The 20543-nt window shown below is 44.8% G+C and overlaps 1 protein-coding gene across 2 annotated transcripts; it reads left to right on the plus strand.

The window, feature by feature from the left end:
- Nucleotides 1–216: 216 nt before the first annotated feature.
- Nucleotides 217–20221, plus strand: LOC106611034 (autophagy-related protein 2 homolog B). Of its 2 annotated transcripts, none has more exons than XM_014210846.3 (43): nt 217–352; nt 999–1406; nt 1519–1681; nt 1838–1990; nt 2090–2192; nt 2338–2500; nt 2582–2761; nt 2878–2974; nt 3074–3238; nt 3374–3525; nt 3621–3732; nt 3826–4069; nt 4160–4322; nt 4473–4565; nt 4805–4993; nt 5124–5397; nt 5501–5609; nt 5704–5905; nt 6029–6171; nt 6348–6511; nt 6756–6931; nt 7053–7203; nt 7343–7536; nt 7687–7767; nt 7886–7992; nt 10483–10575; nt 10664–10734; nt 10838–10914; nt 11010–11180; nt 11483–11615; nt 11708–11907; nt 12012–12241; nt 12421–12538; nt 12636–12827; nt 12937–13038; nt 13211–13289; nt 13427–13646; nt 14765–14834; nt 15066–15148; nt 15318–15439; nt 16761–16915; nt 17051–17200; nt 17341–20221. In XM_014210846.3, the coding sequence occupies exons 2-43, from the start codon at nt 1245–1247 to the stop codon at nt 17569–17571; spliced, it is 6237 nt and encodes a 2078-aa protein (XP_014066321.3). In that variant the 5' UTR covers nt 217–352; nt 999–1244; the 3' UTR covers nt 17572–20221. The 2 variants fall into 2 exon arrangements, with proteins under 2 accessions (XP_014066321.3, XP_014066322.3); XM_014210847.3 differs by having other exon boundaries at nt 280–361.
- Nucleotides 20222–20543: the final 322 nt, after the last annotated feature.

The following is a 20543-nucleotide window of genomic DNA, read 5'->3' on the forward strand; positions in this document are numbered from 1 at the left end:
CCGACGGCGAAGACTGCTCAAAACAAAAGTGACGTAGGTTAATCACGTGGAGTAATAGTAGGTTTATGTGTTTTCAAATACAAAAGTGATTGATTTTGATCAAAATGATTTGTCTCGTTTGAAAATTAGAACATATTTTATGGAAAATAAATGTTGTGTGTTTCTTAACGATGCATCATGCTGCCTTATTGACAACAGGGATGAGCGGCGCAGATTACTGTTCGATTTGAGAGGGCGCCCCTCACTCACCGGTTTTGCCCGGTCACGTCACGGGCCATAGACCGGTTCACTTTATCGAACTCCCTCAATGGTGCAGTGTCATGAAAGTGTTTGTAAACAATTCATGCAGAAGGTGAGAAACGTAAGCTATTATGCAATCAAATTGCTATATAGAACTCATTATATGACACGTAACATACTGTCGTGCCATGTCAGTTGAGCTATATTCAAAAGAGCGTGGCAGACAAACTAGTTCTAGTCCAAGATGTTCAAGAGGTTCATGCTAGCTTAGTCGTGCTAACATTAGCTAGCTAACAACCCCAGACGAGAAACAAGTCGATTATGTGGGGATTTAATTTTATAGCTATCGACATACCCTGGTAAGCTTGTCATACTAGCTACATATTTGTAATCAAACTAAAATAACCTAGCAGTATTGTCAAACCATTAAAACCTATCATATTTCGACGGATCCTTTCAGTTAACGGTATAGACAGGATTATCAAGCGAGTAACGTTAGACACCCGGTTTGAGCAAACAATGATGTGATGTGATGCTAGCTAGATATTGCCACCCATTCTTTATATATATTAGCCCGACGCTTGGAAGTCAGGGTAGTGTCACTAACATGCAGCTACCAACAGTAATACTGTCTACTTCTCTTCCTAGGAGTGACAACAATATTGCTATAGTACTGGTACTGAAGCCTTAACTTGCTATCTGATGTGGTGTTCAAATGTGAAGTTGAGTTTCAATCTTATGTTCCTTTTCATTGATAGGTACAGCAAACTGAAGTTGGAATTACTGCCACATATCTCCATAGAAACCATATAATTCTCCCTGTATGTATAGGATGTTTAAGTTGACATTTTCCTGATTTTAAGTTGCCAGGATGACAAGCCCGATACTACCAATGCAAAATTATTTTAAGATAAATATATAGTTCTCCAACATCCTTTTTCTCCATATTTGTTGAATACTGTATTCAACAGCCATTTGGCAACCACCACAATTATCAGACCAACATGCCTTGGCCATTTTCTGAGTCTATAAAGAAGCGGGCATGCAGATACCTTTTGCATCGGTATTTGGGCAATTTCCTACAAGAGAAACTGAGTTTAGATCAGCTTAGCTTAGACCTCTATCAAGGCACTGGATCCCTGGCACAAGTGCCGTTGGACAAGTGGGTAAGTTCAACCTTTGTTGTGTAAACAAATAATAGCAATGGCATAATTGGATTTGTATTGACATAAATGCTTTAAGTGTACCTTTGCCTAAGTGCTATTTCTTCCCCTTCAGTCTTTAAATGAGATCTTGGAGTCGGTGGATGCCCCCTTCGAGGTAATAGAGGGCTTCATCCAGACCATCTCTCTGACCGTACCATGGGCGTCCCTGCTGCAGGAGAACTGTGCCCTCGAGGTCAAGGGACTGGAGATGGTGTTCAGACCCAGACCACGCATGGGTAAGAGGACACCTCCATTTGTTTGTTTCTCCAGCATCATTGTACTATGGCTGCCTGCTACTAGTGCGCACACAGCTAACTAGCTAACGATTCCACATCGACTATAGATTGCATAAATCATGTTCACCATGACTGTTTCTCCCTGTGTGCCCCTAGCATCAGGTATGGAACCCATGTACTGGTCCAGCTTCATGACGAGCAGCATGCAGCTTGCCAAAGAGTGTCTGAGCCAGAGACTAACGGATGACTTGGGGGAGAGCTTTCAGCCACTAGAGGGATTGGAGAAGTTTGCAGAGACCATAGAAACAGGTGCAGTACAAAATTACTGTACAATAAGTCAACACTTGAGTGGGCCTTTTTCCCAAGGATCAGTAGGGTTGATTATGATTTCTACTTTCATTTCTGTAGTTCTGAGAAGAGTCAAGGTGACTTTTTTGGACACGGTTCTCAGAATAGAACATGTTCCAGAAAATTCCAAAACAGGAATCGCTCTTGAGATGCGAATCAACAAGTAAGTTAGGTTATAACAACTACTTGCACATTCAAGTAGTGTCCAATAACTTTTACTTAGGTAATCCTGATTTTATTGAGCAGTTTACAGAGCTTTCCACTCTTTACATGAGCTCTTAAATCCTTATCTGTTTTGTGTTGTTCAGGATTGTTTACTGTGATGAGACGGGCGAGGAGAGCTCCAGTGTGAATGTGCACCAGCCCACCACGTTTGCACATAAAAACCTGCAACTGGAGGGAGTCACTGTCTTCTGGGACGAGTTTTCAGAGGCGGCCAGACCTGGCTTCAAATCCTCACCCATCCCAGCAGTGAGTCTACATCCAAATAATCTCCTGTGTAGTTTTAAGCACAGATACTCACTCGCTCTTCCCTTTTCTGCACCCCCTTAGGAGACAGAGGCCAAGCTATCCCCCAGCTGGAACCCAAGAATAATCTGTGAGCCACACCCCCAGTTCACAGAGCCTGTTTCCTCTGCAACACCCTTTGAACCCATGCAGATTGGTCACCTTAGTGGCAGAATCGATCTGTCGCTTGTCCTGAAACAGAACCAAACCATGCCTGGAGCAAAGGTTTGGTCAGCATTCTCACATGATTCAAATGGCACAGCAGCTGTGAAACTTGAACACACTGAAATGCACAGAATGTCTATTGTCTTGGTCTTTGAAAGGGTATTTTTCTTTTTCAGTTGGATGTTGATGGACAGATCAGTACAATGATCATGCTGCTATCTCCACGGCAAGTTCACCTACTCCTGGACATGTTTGGAGTTTTTTCAGGCTCAGGTGGGTTTAATGATTGCAATTTAATGATGATATCTCAAAAGGAGCTGCCTCAGAGGTTGGTGAGTGAAACACTATAAGCCTCTGCTTTTGTGTCCGAAGGTGGGCCGGAGTGGGGGAAGGACAAGAGGAACCGTCCCATGCAGCAGGAGGATGAGTATCGGCTCCACATGGAGCTAAACCGCTGCCTGAAGAAGGACTCAATGATGGCCGGGGAAGACCCTGACCTTTTCGAGAGCCAGACCACCAGAACTGTGTCCAGCCGAGGTTCAGATGAATTGTTACCTCCAACCACTGTTTAATAACCTGATGACTTGTATTGAGCTTTTTGATAGTTATTGTAGGCTTATATCTAAATATCACGAACAATTGTTTGATCTAGTTTCTTTCTCGTTGGAGCAGAGGATGTCTTCTTCTCCATGGCTGACATGGACATGTCTCACAGCCTGTCGTCCCTCCCCCCACTGGGGGAACCGCCCACTGTGGACCTGGACCTGTCACTCAACAGTAACTACTCCCCCTCTCCAGGAGAGTCTCCCTCTGGCAATGCCACGGTACGTCTCACTAGACTTAGTAAAAGCATCTTAACCTGATCTAATGACATGGTTATTGTAACATAGAGTAATTCTTTGTTCCTTTGTCCTCTAAGAACCTCTGGGACGATTACCTTGATGTGCCCAGACAGAGGGAGAAGCAGACCCAAGAAAGCCCTTTCCTGATGCGGGACTCACCACTCCAACACAAGCTGCTGAGACAGACCTGTAAGAACCAGGATACACTGTCACTACCATTTAGAATAAACTGAGCAGAGTGTTTACAAGTCAGTAATTCACTCATTTTGTCCTGTGTTTCAGCCCACCCAACCAAAGCCCATGGTGATGAGTCCAGGCCGGAGCTGGTCTTCAGGCTGACACTGGGGAGCCTGGCTGTGTGTGTTCTCCACATCGACCCCTTGCCCCCACCAGATGCTGCCCCCAGCCCACTGGCCCCCATGGCTGCTGACTTCTTTAGGGTTGTCTGCTCCGACCAGCTCCCCCCAGCAGGGTTCATCCAGTTACGCACAGCGTTTGACGATGCCTGCCCCTATGACCACCTCAGGTGATCTTATTGACATATTTTGCACTCCCCTGCCACCTTAGTAACCTGACTGACTCAATCCCATGTCATATGTGTCCTCTATCTCTCCAGGTTTGTGGCTCAGGGGATGAAGGTGACATATGAGCATTGTCAGGGCTCCAGCCTGCACAGCTTCAGCACAGACGTGTCCCTGGGCCAGATGGAGCTGCTGGAGTGTCTCTTCCCCTCTGAGGCCCAAAGGGGTGTGTCCCTAAGAGGGGTCCAGTACACAGAGGTAAAGGCCTCCCCACCAACAACATCCACAGTGTCCCAGTAAACAGATATCATAACAACATAACAGATGTTTAAGTCTATTTTTGGATCTAGGCATAGATGGCATGTGCTTGTCGAGATGTTGATGTTCTCTCGGTCTGTCCCACCTCAGCTCCTGACATTTGATACCCCTGTCACCACTGAGGCACCATCTGCCACCTGCCTCCACCTGCTCTACAAACTGTCTGAACGCAGAGGGCCGCAGGTAAGAGCAATCTTAGGGAGATTAAAAGCTGCAGTGAATGCACCGTAATTAGATTCCCAGTTCTGCAACCCAACTTGCCATACTCTCAAGTAACTGCAACTTAATTCTGCATCAGTCATGCATTAATGTCAAACTGAGATTTGTGTGCATCTCAAGTTAGTATTCGGCCCACAATGTACAGTACGTAGCAAATCCTGTACAGTGCCTCATACAGTACCCCCTTACATGCTTTCCTCCAGGGTGGACAGGTGCGTCTGAGCACCATGCCCAGGAAGGCTGACTTCCAGGTGGAGCTGGGGGCGGTCCGCTCTGAACTGGACATCAGCATCGTGGACCGCCTCAACTCTCTGCTACAGCCACAGAAACTGATCACCACGGAGATGATGGCCTCTCACATGTACACGTCCTATAATAAACACATCAGCTTGGTGAGGACCGTCTTAATACCATCTTTACACAGTCATAGCAGCGATTATACCATGTGTTTAAGGAAGCTGCCTATTATTGCAATAACTATGAAAAAGTAAATCATCTCAAATGTTTCCGTCCACCCCATAGCACAAGGCCTTTACAGAGGTCTTCCTTGATGACAGCCGTACTCCAGCCAACACCCACGTGTCGATAAGAGTCAACGCTCCTGTGTTGAGCCTGGTGGTGCGCTTCCCCATCCCAGACCTGCGCTCGGACCAGGAGAGAGGCCCCTGGTTTAAGAAGTCCCTGCAGAAGGAGGTTCTGTACCTGGAGCTGGAGGACCTGGAGGTGAAGACAGAGTTCACAGGCAGCAGCTCCCCAGAGCAGACCAAGATGGAGCTCACCTTCAGAGAGCTAGTCGGTATGTATGTCACCCAGCTGCTAACGTACAGGTTAGCCTCAAAACCAGAACCACTTTTGATATATATATAATTTCTGCATTCATTTTTCATCCATTCGCACAGGGAAGTTCCAGGAACAGGAGGACCAGCCTGCAGCCAGGTTCCTCAGGGTCTCCCACACCATGGATGGAGACATGACCACCTCTGACAGTGGGAAGTTTGACTGGCCCAGGTACTGTACACCTGTCCATGTAGTACTGTACTGCTTCATGTCATACCTACACCTTGTCCCTTAGATGTTGTGAAACTCCTTACTAACCCTCCAGAGTGGTGCTGAAAGTCAACCCCACCGCTGTCCACTCCATCCTGGAGCGTGTGACTGCGGAGGAGGACGAGGGGGCTGAAGGCCACTCCCCAGAGGAGGAGGAGGAGGGGGGAGGTGCCCACTCACTGAAGGATGTCTGTGATTTTGGGAAGCCTGAACCCTCCCCCTTCTCCTCACGCCGGGTCATGTATGAGAATGAGGAGGTAGGAGCACATTTTATTATTGATACGCTAATTTGAACATAATTAGGACTGATTGATCAACATTTAGTTAGGACTGGCAATTTGGGAACTTGAATGATTGACATTTCTTCCCCTCTCCTTTAGATGGTCATTCCTGGTGATGTGGCTGAAATGACAGAGTTCCAGGAGAAAACCATGAGCAATTCCCGCTTTATCCTAGAGTTATGCTTGCCAAATGTGCAATTATCATTACCCAACAAGGCCTTTTATGAGAAACTGCATAACAGGTACTATGCACAAAAAACGGGAAACTAATCAAATGTTCTAGGAATGCGAAAACAATAGTATCACAATAACTACTACATCTTCCACTGCTTCTACCACAGCTATTACTTTGACTATTGACTATTGGCTATTATTATGATCATTTTACTATGTCTATAGTCAACCCCCTCTCTTGCAGGATAAACAATGACCTGCTGTTATGGGAGCCCAACGCTCCCTCGCCTGTGGAGACAGTGGAGAACATGCCGTATGGAGTAGGGCTGTCTGTAGCCAGCCAGCTGATCAACGCTGCACACTACACCAAGGACAGCTTCAGCCCGTTCCGCTCCACTGGCCCTGAGGGTGAGACTCTCCCCACATAGTTACATAGTTCAACCAACATCTGCTGCATCTCAATCTCATTCATGGTTTTCATACGCTGCTGCTAGTCTGTAGTGCACTCGGTTCTGTGCATTAATATTATTGAGGTGTACAATTGTTCCAGGTAAAAAAAGTACTGAAATGTAATGGTTCAAATGTTATCCCTTCATATCAAATGAACTGCAACTTTCCCCACCCGTATGGCTGTGGTGTCCTGTGCTTGTAGAGGAGGACAGTGGATCAGAGGAGGAGACCATGCACCACTACTCCCCTGCCTCTGAGCAGTGCTTCAGATCTCGCAGGAAGAAGAAGCCCAAGGCCCAGAGCAAGACCTCACAGAGCCTGTTCTCTGTAATCCTCACTGTCAACCATGGCCTGGTGGCTCTGCAGACCAGCGCTAAGGTAACCCTGAGTTACATACACAATGATCTTTCATTTCTCAATTACATTGCATTTAAACAGCTGGGTATTCTCTGAGACTGTTTGACTGACTGGTCCCCCAATTTTTATTTTTATTTTCCAGCAGGAGGATAAGACTATTTTGAATAACCGACATGGAGAATTCTGGTTGGAGGTGAAGAATGGGGTCCTGTTCAGTGTTACACAGTACGAAGGCTACAAAGACAGGCACTACATCTGCTTCCACACCAGCAACATCTGTCTCTATCACCAAGGTAAGACTGGAGACATTAAGCCTGGGCACACATTTGAGGTGGAGCTTCATAGATCCCCTCTGCAAATGAGTAAATATGCCATTGTTCATGGTGATGCCACTGTGTCTGTTACATTGTATGGGTTTATATCTCTACCTAGGTCTGGTGGAAGGAGACACCCCAGTGTCCGACATCAAGCTGCCCTGCAGGACGCGTCCTCATTGGCTGGAGCCGGCCATCTACCGCTCTGAGACTGATAGGGCGTCCCCTTCGGAGGGCATCGGCCTGGAGGACCACAGCATGCTGTCTGTCGCCGTCAAGATCTCCTCCCAGAACATGGAGCGCAATGTCAAGGTAGGTACACCCCATTTTACATTTCTATTGGTGTGCATTAACTTGTGCCAGTGTTTGAAACACTAGCCTGTTGCTTGAGAAAGAAAAGCCATGTCATTTTTGACAGACGGGGAGATATGTGCTCACTGTTACTATGTGTTTCCTCTGCAGGAGTTCCTGGTTGCAGTGGGAGTGAGAGGGACCACACTCCAGCACCGAGTGGTTCCCCCCAAACTGGGCTGGTATGACCAGGTAAACGCAACACCTGTCCATCCAAGGTGTTTGTGTACGGTCTGAGGCCACAACATTAAGCATCCCTTGGTTAAACCATACTCTTGTCTGATCAGTGTTTCTTTGTTGTGTGTAACAGATTGTGGACTTCCTGAATGTGTCTGATGAGCCTGTGTTGGGTTACATCCCACCTGCCTCAGTCACCACCCTTCATCTGCACCTGTGGAGCTGCTCATTGGACTACAGGTGCTGTTGACTAGAAGTGTTTCCCAACTCCAGTCCTCGAGTACCCCCAAAAGCACACGTTTTTGTTGTTTCCCCAGCTAAACATGCCTCATTCAACTCATTTAGGGCTTTATGATTAGTTGGTAAGTTGAATCAGGTGTGCTTGTCCAGGGCTACAATAAAAATGTGTACTGTTGGGGTACTCAAGGACTGGAGTTGGGGAAACAGTGGACTAGACTACAGTGTAGATAGGTCACGTTTGTAACCTAACTTGGCTGTGTATCTGGATCAGTGGTTCCCAAACGTTTTATAGTCCCGTACCCCTTCAAACATTCAACCTCCAGCTGCGTACCCCCTCTAGCACCAGGGTCAGCGTACTCTCAAATGTAGTTTTTTTGCCATCATTGTAAGCCTGCCACACACACACTATACGATACATTTATTAAACATAAGAATGAGTGTGAGTTTTTGTCACAACCCGGCTCGTGGGAAGTGACAAAGAGCTCTTATAGGACCAGGGCACAAATAATAATATAATAATAATCAATAATTTTGCTCTTTATTTAACCATCTTACATATAAAACCTTATTTGTTCATTGAAAATTGTGAATAACTCACCACAGGTTAATGAGAAGGGTGTGCTTGAAAGGATGCACAAAACTCTGCAATGTTGGGTTGTATTGGAGAGATCTGTGTCTTAAATCATTTTCCACACAGTCTGTAAATGTATTTAGTTTTCATGCTAGTGAGGGCCGAGAATCCACTCTCACATAGGTATGTGATTGCAAAGGGCATCAGTGTCTTAACAGCTTGATTTGCTAAGGCAAGAAACTCTCAGCGCAGCCCTATCCAGAAATCTGGCAGTGGCTTCTGATTTAAATAACATTTTCACAGAACCGCTTGTTGCGTTTTTGATGAGGCTCTCTTGTTCAGATATCGGTAAGTGGACTGGAGGCAGGGCAAGAAAGGGATAACGAATCCAGTTGTTCGTGTCATCCGTTTCGGGAAAATACCTGCGTAATGATGCACCCAGCTCACTCAGGTGCTTCGCTATATCACATTTGACGTTGTTCGTAAGCTTGAGTTCATTTGCTCACAAAAAATCATACAATGATGGAAAGACCTGTGTGGTGTCCTTGTTAATGCAAACAGAAGAGCTCCAACTTCTTAATCATAACCTCAATTTTGTCCCGCACATTGAATATAGTTGAAGAGTCCCTGTAATCCTAGATTCAGATCATTCAGGTGAGAAAAAACATCACCCAGATAGGCCAGTCGTGTGAGAAACTCATCATCATGCAAGCGGTCAGACAAGTGAAAATTATGGTCAATAAAGAAAACTTTAAGCTTGTCTCTCAATAAAAAAAAAAAACGTGTCAATACTTTGCCCCTTGATAACCAGCGCACTTCTGTACGTTGTAAAAGTGTTACATGGTCGCTGCCCATATCATTGCATAATGCAGAAAATACACGAGAGTTCAGGGCGCTTGCTTTAACCAAGTTAACCATTTTCACTGTAGTGTCCAAAACATCTTTCAAGCTGTCAGGCATTACCCTTGGCAGCAAGAGCCTCTCGGTGGATGCTGCAGTGTACCCAAGTGGTGTCGGGAGCAACTTCTTGCACGTGCGTTACCACTCCACTATGTCTCACTGTCATGGCTTTTTCACCATCAGTACAGATACCAACACATCTTGACCACCAAAGTCCATTTGATGTCACAAAGCTGTCCAGTACTTTTAAAAATATCCTCTCCTGTTGTCCTGTTGTCCTGGTTTCCAGAAGAGGATGTCTTCCTTAATTGACCCCCCATAAACGTAACGGACATATACCAGCAGCTGTGCCAGGCCCGCCACATCTGCTGACTCATCCAGCTGTAATGCATATAATTCACTGGCTTGTATGCGAAGCAGTAATTGTTTCAAAACATCTCCTGCCATTTCACTGATGCGTCGTGAAACAGTGTTGTTTGATGAAGTCATTGTCTGTATAGTTTTTTGGGCCTTTTCTCCCAGCATTGTCCCGGCCATATCTGCGACAGCAGGAAGAATTAAGTCTTCCACAATAGTATGGGGCTTTCCTGTCCTAGCCACTCTGTAGCTCACCATATAAGACGCTTCTAGCCCCTTCTTATTAATGGTATCTGTTGCTTTTATACATGTCTTACTACTTGAAAGCCGTCTTTATTCTCGCTCAAACTCCTGTGGCTTATTTTTCGAATTGTCATGTTTCGTTTCTAAATGTCTGCGCAAGAGTGAAGGTTTCCCGCGAGAGAGTAACGGTTAATGTGATTGGATGTTAATTATTTGACTAGGCTACCTGTATTTGACATTGTGTTATTTTGCTGAACACAAGATGGTTCTATTTTATTTTTGGCAGTGAAACGAGGCTACTCAGGCAAGAAAAATCATCACCCAAATGTATAGCCCCGTTGGAAAATATAAATGACGGCAGTTTGGGAATACCTGATCTGGATGATTGTATTTTAACATGGTGTATATCCTCTCTGCAGGCCCTTGTACCTGCCACTCAGGTCTCTGTTGGTAGTGGAGACATTCAGCATCTCCAGCAGTGTCTCCTTAGACCACTCATCCTCCACTCTCAGGTACAGTTGCAGCACTGGACGTGTCATTGACAGGAAATGAGAAGTTGGACGTTTATGTGTTTCAGTATGTATTTTGTGCTGGTTCTAGGATCATTTTGGATGAAGCAGCGTTGTTCCTCTCTGACAAGAGCAACGCCGTCTCTGTAAATCTAATGCGAGGTGAGACAAACTCTGGTAAAATGTGTTATTCAAAGATGCTTTAAAATATTCTCTATTTAAACAGATTTGTTTGGACCAGTAACCCATGTGCTTTATCTCCCAGACTATGTGCAGGTGGTAGACATGGGAACATTAGAGCTGAGGATCACTGCTGTCAAACCTGGAGTGGATGGAGAATTGGTAAGAGCTGACAACCTCTGTTGATCTATGAGAAAAGTCTTTCCAACAGCAAGACAGCACCGTTGATCCAGTCTTCTCACTGTGTCTTTTGACAGACTGAGCCCAGATTTGAGCTGCGCTGCTCCAGTGACGTCATCCACATCAGAACGTGTTCAGACTCCTGTGCTGCTCTGATGAACCTCATCCAGTATGTGGCCAGCTATGGAGACCTAGTGCCCCCTCCTGGGCCGGAGGCCAAAAGCACGTGTTCCAAGCATAGAGCCAAGGTCAGCATTTATACCCCTCATATACATGTATGATTTATCATAGCCATTACGCTATATCAAACTGTTGCCTTGAGAGTGAAGAGCAGTGACTGGGCAGTGGAGAATTTGTTGTATCTGTAAATTGTGAGGCTTATTTATGACTCAACATAGCCATTACAATTACAGTATATCAAACTATTGCCTTGAGACAGAAGACCAGTCTGGACTGTGTAGAATTTATACTGGTGTAAATACTGTCGTGAGGCTATGGACTGCTGTCTGCTGAGTTAAAATGGTGTTCATGTCATTGTTTGTTTGGTCAGTCAGAGGCTTCAAGCCGGCCCCCTTCCCAGGCTCCTCCGCTCCCCGACGCTGAGCAGCAGATGCTGCAGGACCTGATGAGTGAGGCCATGGAGGAGACAGACAACCAGCACAGCCTGGCCTTGCAACACAACGGTGAGACTACATACAACTAAAACGACTGGAGATTTACTACATGCATAGTAGTTGTCTAAGTGATTTTACCTTGTCCTTACTCTCCCCCACAGGAATTCATGAGGAGCAGAATCATGACCTCGACCAGCCTCGCTCTGACCTCTTCCTTTTCCCGGACGAGAGCGGAAATCTGCCTCAGGAGCTGAGTCCCACTTACCCTACGCTCCACTCACCCCTCATCACCCCTGCCCCTAGCCTGGTCCCAGAGACCGACGACTTCTGTATTCTAGAGACCCCAGGCTCCAGAGCAGACGTAAGAACATGCATCTCATACACTTACTTACTCAGCATGTTGAATAACTTGTACATTTTTAGTGTCACTCCATTGCATTGGTGTGATGGGTGTGTTTGTCTCAGGATCGGGACGAGGAGCCCTTGGTGAACAAGTTAATCCCAGACTCCATTGAGATCAAAGACGACCACTTTGGCCTGCCCCTGGACAGCAGCGACTCCAGCAGGGGAGCCCTGAACTTCCCTGTCCCAGAGCTGCGCTACCTCATCAGGGAGATCTCTGTCATCTGGCACCTGTACGGGGGGAAGGACTTTGGGAGCTCCACATTCACCTCCTCTCCAGCTAGAAGTTGGGGGTGAGTGTTTGTGCTTTGGACTGTTCAGCTGTTCTTTATTACAACAACAATACTGGGAGATGTGATTGAACTGAGATTGTGTGAAATGTCAGGATGGCTAGAGAAAGAAATGGATATAATGGTCAAAAGGTGCAACAGATGATCAAGTGTCCTCTGTTAATATTTGGGTTATGTTGAAGGTGTACCCCACACAGCTCCCCCTCCCAGACCCCAGTCAGACAGAGCAGGGGTGGAGGACGGGCCGGGGGAGGGCGGGGCAGGAACCCTGATGTCCTGATGGAGATCCAGCTCAGCAAGGTAAGAGAACATGACACAACCCCCCTCTCCTGTAACTATACAACATGCTGCCTATGAGTCTGAAGCTAAAGTTTAGGACTAATTGCTCTTTTCTCAGGTGCGGTTCCAACATGAGGTATACCCCCAGTCCCCGGTGGCCTCTGGGTCGGCGGCGGACCAGCCTGTGTCCCGGCAGGTGCTCATCGTCCAGGACCTGGAGATCAGAGACAGACTGGCCACCTCCCAGATGAACAAGTTCCTGTACCTTTACTCCAGCAAGGAGATGCCCCGCACGGCCCACTCCAACATGGTGAGGGACACTGGGCATCTAGACTAATGCCCATGTGACTGTGGTCATATCAAAGACATGGTAGTGGATAAGGCATGTTGAGGCTGAATGTGTTTTTGTTTTCTTGCAGCTGACAGTTCGGGCTCTGCACATGTGTCCAGAGACGGGTCAAGCACCCCAGGAGTGCTGTCTGAGAGTCTCACTCATGCCCCTTCGCCTCAACATCGATCAGGTGAGCCAGAGAAAAACGTGCTGGTTTTATCTAGTTAATCATACATCCTTCTGAGGTTTGCAAAATATTTCAAGCCATGGAAATTGGTAGGCTTTCACATGATCTCATTTAACATGTTTCAGTTTTAATATTGATCCCTTTGAAATGACACAGGCTTTTTATTTTCATGTAGGATGCATTGTTTTTCTTGAAAGACTTCTTTGCTAGCCTTGCTGCTGAAGTTGAGATGTTCTCTCCACCTGATCAAGAAGGTAAAATATCCTTGGCTAGAGGCTACTACTGTATGAAATATGTAGCCTATTGAATAGCATTTCCATCACAGCTTTTATTTCATGATTTGTCGCTGAGCAAAATGTTGACCCTCAATGATGCATTTGTTGGTCTGCAGCACTGTGTGTTTCAATGAAGAAGCCGTCTGCCCCAGAGGTCTCGTGCAGCTTCACTAAGAATGGAGGTGGGAGCCAGGACCCTGCCCCCATCATCTCTGTGCCTGCCCAGAGCCGCTCCAGCCTCAGTCTCAATGGCCTCACCCTGCCCAGTAACAGCGACTCTGGGGAAGCTGAGGCTGCCACTGCATCATCCTTCACTGACCAGCCCATCTTCTTCAGGTAGGTGTCCTTACTATGTGTAGAAGTGGACAGGTACACTATATATACAAAAGTATGTGGACAGCCCTTCAAATTAGTGGATTTAGCTATTTCAGCCACATCCGTTGCTGACGGGTGTATAAAATCGAGCACCCAGCCATGCAATTGCCATAGACAAACATTGGCAGTAGACTGGCCTTACTGAAGAACTGTGACTTTCAATGTGGCACCGTCATAGGATGCCACCTTTCCAACAAGTTAGTTCATCAAAGTTCTGCCCTGCTAGAGCTGCCCCTGTCAACTGTAAGTTCTGTTATTGTGAAGTGGAAACATCTAGGAGCAACAACGGCTCAGCGGCGAAGTGGTAGGCCGCACAAGCTCCCCGAACGGGACCACAGAGGGCTGTTGCCCGTATAAATCGTCTGTCTTCGGTTGCAACACTCACTACAGAGTTCCAAACTGCCTCTGGAAGCAACGTCAGCACAAGAACTGTTCGTCGGGAGCTTCATGAAATGGGTTTCCATGGATGAGCAGCAGCCACACACAAGCCTAAGATCACCATGTGCAATGCCAAGCGTCGGCTGGAGTGGTGTAAAGCTTGCCGCCATTGGACTAGTGTGTAGTGGAAACGTGTTCTCTGGAATCACGCTTCACCATCTGGCAGTCCGACGGAAGAAATCTGGGTTTGGCGGAAGCCAGGAGAACGCTACCTGCCCCAATGTATAGTGCCAACTGTAAAGTTTGGTGGATGAGGAATAATGGTTCGGGGCTGTTTTTCATGGTTCGGGCTAGGCTCTTTAGTTCCAGTCAAGGGAAATCTTAATGCTACAGCATACAATGACATTCTAGACGATTCTGTGCTTCCAACTTTGTGGCAACTGTTTGGGGAAGGCCCTTTCCTGTTTCAGCATGGCAAGGTCCATAAAGAAATGAATAGAAGCAAGTCCCCGCAGCAATGTTCCAACATCTAGTGGAAAGCCTTCCCAGAAGAGTGGAGGCTTTTATAGCAGCAAAGGGGAGACCAATTCCATATTAATGCCCATAAGTTTGGAATGAGATAAGCAGGTGTCCACATTGTGTTTATTGATGTTGTTAGGAAATTATGAAATATTTGTTTTCTTTTGTTTGATTTCCCTCAGAGAGTTTCGGTTTACTTCTGAAGTTCCCATTCGTCTGGATTACCATGGGAAACATGTTTCAATGGAGCAGGTATGTTGTTTTAACAATCTCTTCAAAACACTGCATACCAACACATTCAGTTTTGTGTTCAGTGATTCCAGTGTTGACAGGCTTGACAACTGGTGTTGTCCAGCCTACATATTGTGCAATATTTTGGTTCACAAGCTCTGATGGATAAGCACATTCTTTATAAGTATAACATTTCTTACCCTCACAGTAGCACATTTTGCTCATGTTTCCTACGCTGTTCCTCTGTTACAGGGAACGTTTGCAGGTATTGTGATTGGGTTGACGCAGCTGAATTGCTCCGAGTTGAAACTAAGGCGATTATGCTACAGACAAGGGTAGGTTTAATCAGTACAGTCCCCTCATATTAGTATGATTCGTTATGATTGGACCTACCAACACTTATTTTGGCCATTCGTTATGTTAAATATGACACACAGGGTATCTATGTATAGTATGAATAATACAGTATGCAGTAACTGTGAGGACATTATTGGTTTCTTCCAGACTGTTGGGAGTGGATAAGCTCTTTTCCTATGCAATAAATGAGTGGCTGAACGACATCAAGAAGAACCAGCTGCCAGGACTGTTGGGTGGAGTGGGACCTATCCACTCGCTGGTACAGTTGGGTAAGTAGGACATGTGTATGTTGATAAACTGGTTTTGAGTCACTAATGTCTTGTTGCATGTGGTTTCATTTGCAAGGGCTTCTTTAAATTACTAACTGGATCTTTGTAAGAAGACTCTGTCTAAGCCTCTCAGCACCACACAGATACTGTGACAAAGGTCATGCTTTTGGCCAATTGCGCTACACAGGAAATTAGTCTGTAAGCTTTTGGATCAACATAAAAAATACTATTGTTATGCTTACACAGAACAAAAATATAAACGCAACATGTAAAGTGTTGATCCCATGTTTCATGAGCTGAAATAAAACGCCCCAGAAATGTTCCGTATGCACAAAAAGCTTATTTCTCTCAAATGTTGTGTACAAATTTGTTTATATCCCTGTTAGTGAGCATTTCTCCTTTGCCAAGATAATCCATCCACCTGATAGGTGTGGCATAGAAGGAGAAGCTGATTATACAGCATGATCATTACACAAGTGCACCTTGTGCGGGGGACAATAAAAGGCCACTCTTAAATGTGCAGTTTTGTTGCACAACACAATGCCACAGAAGTCTCAAGTTGAGGGAGCATGCAATTGGCATGCTGACTGCAGGAATGTCCACCAGAGCTGTTGCCAGAGAATTGAATGTTCATTTCTCTACCATAAACCGCCTCTCGTCGTTTTAGAAAATTTGGCAGTACGTCCAACCGGCCTCACAACCGCAGACAACGTGTGAACAGAGTGCCCCATTGGGGTGGTGGGGTTATGGTATGGGCAGGCATTTACTACGGACAACAAACACAGTTGCATTTTATCAATGGCAATTTGAATGCACAGAGAGTTTCGGTGACTAGATCCTAAGGCCCATTGTCATGCCATTCATCCACTACCATCACCTCATGTTTCAGCAGGATAATGCACTGTCCCATGTCTCAAGGATCTGTACACAATTCCAGAGACCATAATCAACAGCCTGATCAACTCTATGCGAAGATGTCACTCTGCATGATGCAAATAGTGGTCACACCAGATACTAACTGGTTTTCTGATCCACTCCCCTACTTTTTTTACGGTATCTGTGACCAAGGGATGCCTATCTGCGTTCCCAGTCATGTGAAATCCATAGATTAGGGCCTAATGAATTTATTTCAATTGACTGATTTTTCCTTATATGAACTGTAACACTTGAAGTGTAAAATCTTTTACATTTGCGTTTATATTTTTGTTCAGTATGTATTTTAGAGTATTTTTAATGTATTAATAAACTAAATTAAAAGTCAGAAATCCTGATCTTTTGGGCCTTTTTTGTATTGACCAAATAAAATGTTCTGCCTGTTCAGTCCAGGGATTTAGGGATCTGGTGTGGCTCCCGATAGAGCAGTACCGGAAGGATGGTCGGGTTGTACGTGGATTGCAGCGGGGTACTGCTTCCTTTGGCACCTCCACAGCTATGGCTGCTCTGGAGCTTACCAACCGTATGGTGCGGACTATCCAGGTAAAAACACACCCTGGTCCAGATAGAATATTTCTAATGTAGGTTGTAACTGTCCTGCATCTCAACTTCTGTGTTACCAGTTTGTCAGGCTCCATAATGTAATGCAAAACAATTTGTTGTATTTGTGTTCTTCAGGCAGCAGCAGAGACTGCCTATGACATGGTATCTCCAGGATCCGATGAGAGGGAAATGAAGAGAATAAAACGGTTCTCTCATTACCGATTTGCTCATCAGCCAGTTGATCTAAGAGAAGGAGTAGCCAATGCTTACAGTGTTGTAAAAGAGGTAAATTGCAAGATGCTAGCAATTTGCATCTCATCTGCTTGTAGTGCTGCTTAAAGTGTAACACACTACAAGATTGAGTACAGAATGAAGTTACTTATCAGGACTGTCATAAATCATGTTCAATGTGTGTGTCCCCACAGGGAATCACGGACACTGCTCTGACCATCTATGACACGGCCACACGGGAGCACGAGCAGCGTGGGATGACCGGGGCAGTGGGTGGGGTCCTTAGACAGCTCCCCCCAGCTGTGGTCAAGCCTCTCATCATGGCCACCGAGGCCACCTCCAACGTACTGGGGGGCATGAGGAACCAGATTCACCCAGACGCACGCCAGGAGGAATCCCAGAAATGGCGGCAAGGGGAGGAGTGATTGCCGACTGCTGTCCAATGACTGAAGAGATGATTGTGCGGAATCAGAGGGCGGTGTATTTTGTTTTAGAGAACACACTCCGTCTCAGCTGTTGCAAGGCCTTTTGAGTCTTACAAGCTGGAAGGAACTGGCTCTGCAGATTTACTTTTTGATACAAAAAATTGAATCGCATTTTATTTGTCACATGCTTCGTAGACAACCGGCGTTGTAGACTAACTAATGCCGAGTTAAAGATAAAATAGAAATAGTGATGCGAGGAACAAATACATAGTAAATAACAAATAAAAATGTAGAGTCAAAATAACATGGCTATATACAGTGCCTTTAGAAAGTATTCAGAACCCTTGACTTTTTGTTTTTTTACAGCCTTATACATTACAGGCCTAAAGTTGATCACATAGTTTTTTTTCCTTCTCATCAATCTACACACAATACCCCATCATGACAAAGCAAAAACAGGTTTTTAGAAATTTATGCTAATTTATTGAATATAAAAACCGGAAATATCACATTTACGTAAGTATTCAGACACTTTACTCAGTACTTTGTTGAAGCACCTTTGGCAGTGATTACAGTATTGAGTCTTGGGTATGACGCTACAAGCTTGGCACACCTGTATTTGAGGAGTTTCTTGCATTCTTCTCTGCAGATCCTCTCAAGCTCTGTCAGGTTGGATGGGGAGCGTTGCTGCACAGCTATTTTCAGGTCTCCAGAGAAGTTTGATCGGGTTCAAGTCCGGGCTCTGGCTGGGCCACTCAAGGACATTTAAAGACTTGTCCAGAAGCCACTCCTACGTTGTCTTGGCTATGTCTGAGGTCCTGAGTGCTGTGGAGCAGGTTTTCGTCAAGGATCTCTCTGTACTTTGCTCCGTTCATCTTTCCTTCAATCCTGCCTATTGTCCCAGTCCCTGCCGCTGAAAAACATCCCCACACCATGATGCTGCCACCCCCATGCTTCACCGTAGGGATGGTGTCAGGTTTCTTCCAGACGTGACGCTTGGCATTCAATCTTGGTTTCATCAGACTAGAGAATCTTGTTTCTCACGGTCTGAGAATCCTTTAGGTGCCTTTTGGCAAACTCCAAGAGCGCTGTCATGTGCCTTTTACTGAAGGGTGGCTTCCATCTGGCCACTCTACCATAAAGGAAACAGGATGCATCTGAGCTCAACTTTGAGTCTCATAGCAAAGGGTCTGAATACTTATGTAAATAAGGTATTTCTGTTTAAAAAACAATAATACATTTGCTAAAATCTCTAGCAACCTGTTTTCGCTTTGTCATTATGGGGTATTGTGTGTAGATTGCTGAGGATTTTTTATTTAATCCATTTTAGAATAAGGATGTAATGTAACAAAATGTGGAAAAAGTCAAGGGGTCTGAATACTTTCCAAAGGCACTGTATAGGGAGTAGAAAATAACATGGTTATATACAGGATGGAGTATATAGCCAAAATGTAGTGGCACTGAAAAGTCAGCGCTGGTGTAAATAAAACACAATTCATCTCGTAGACTTGTTGCAGTTTGAACTAGTGTGAATCAGCTTGTGTTAACTTCCTAGCACATTTTCCCCTGCAGTGCCTTCATAGTAATATACTGTTGTAATACCATATGTTAGATAGAGGGACTCATAGGAGCAGTTCATGTAGAGTCATAGAGGTCACTGTCATGTCCCTCCCTACTGTGGATCATAATTGATTAGCTTTGCTTTGAGGATAGGACTGGATAGTTTTGAATGTGGAGAATCTTTCCATAACGGTAACAGTGAGGAAAAGTAATATACCATGTCCTTAAAAGGGACAGAGATAAGGAGTGGTGTCTGGAAGCTCAGCATTTCATTGAATCTTTTTTTTCATAATTGTGATAACAGCAAGTCTGTAGTTTGTCATATTCAACATGATCTTATCCTACTTGGTGTCAAATAACACTATATCTCGACCAGAGATGTTGTAAGCTATTGAAGTGTATGTCCCCTAACATTTTATAAGGTTTAGCATATGTGGATATGTATGTGTGAGCTTTATAGCATTCTATGTAACATTTCTTGCAGAGAGCATCCTAAAAGAGTCTCAGCATTGTGGAATGTGTTGCGGTACAATATATAGATCATCTGCACTTTTAATTACAAGTGATGTGAAGGTCACTTGTTACCAGTACAATGGGGGTGTTAGACTTTTTCCTGATTTTTATGGCTGTTGTCTTTGAAATACATTTATAAGCGAGATGCAGGCAGCAGTCGTATGGTATAATTGCCTGTGTAGCAAGTTCTTTAATGTGCGAAGTAGACTGCTTCTCAATTTGACATTTTTCAAATGTCAGTGTGAAACTTTATTTCACTATAAATTTGCCTATGTCGGCTTGTGCTGTCTGGTCTTAAATATCATGCCCATGTTTGAAATATTGGACTAGTTTTTTTGGCCTATGTGCTTATTTTGGAGATAGCTCATGTGATAATGCAGCCTTTACATTTGCTCTACACCCCTGAGTTGTTTTGGACAATAGTTCACTACAAAAATGTTTAACTGTAATGGGAATTGTAATGCATGTGATAATAGAGAATATTGTTTATTGTACATAAGTGTACAGTTGATCTTCACAATTTGTATTTAATGCATGAAATATTCTTAAAAGGGAAATAAACTAATGTCCACTGAAATATATTGCCTTTTGAGAAGAAAACCAAAGATTTTGTGGCCAAACATTATCTCCTTTATAATAATGTTCATCAGTGCAGCATAAAAAAATAGGAGACAAGTGCGACGCCAGTTGGTAAATTTGTTGTACTACTCGCATACCGTACTTGTGCAAATATTGATAAAACGTAACCTTACAATAGTACATTGTCATGCCCAATACTATCACAGCTTATTAAATAGACACATTCGAAATTCGTGACATACATTTACTGATTGCATTGTTTCGCTTAAGCAGTTCGCTTCTCACCTAATCACCTGCTAATAGTCAGAATTTGGCATCTC

The sequence above is a fragment of the Salmo salar genome, chromosome 09 (assembly GCF_965601325.2).
Source record: "Salmo salar chromosome 09, fSalSal1, whole genome shotgun sequence".
Taxonomy (NCBI): Eukaryota; Metazoa; Chordata; class Actinopteri; order Salmoniformes; family Salmonidae; genus Salmo; species Salmo salar.

Bases quoted from the DNA above. Each gene is read 5' to 3' on its own strand.
- LOC106611034 (XM_014210846.3), top strand. From the start codon at position 1,245: ATGCCTTGGCCATTTTCTGAGTCTATAAAGAAGCGGGCATGCAGATAC. The intron at 5,398-5,500 runs GTATGTATGTCA...CCATTCGCACAG, and splicing joins CACCTTCAGAGAGCTAGTCG to GGAAGTTCCAGGAACAGGAG. The intron at 10,915-11,009 runs GTAAGAGCTGAC...GTCTTTTGACAG, and splicing joins CTGGAGTGGATGGAGAATTG to ACTGAGCCCAGATTTGAGCT.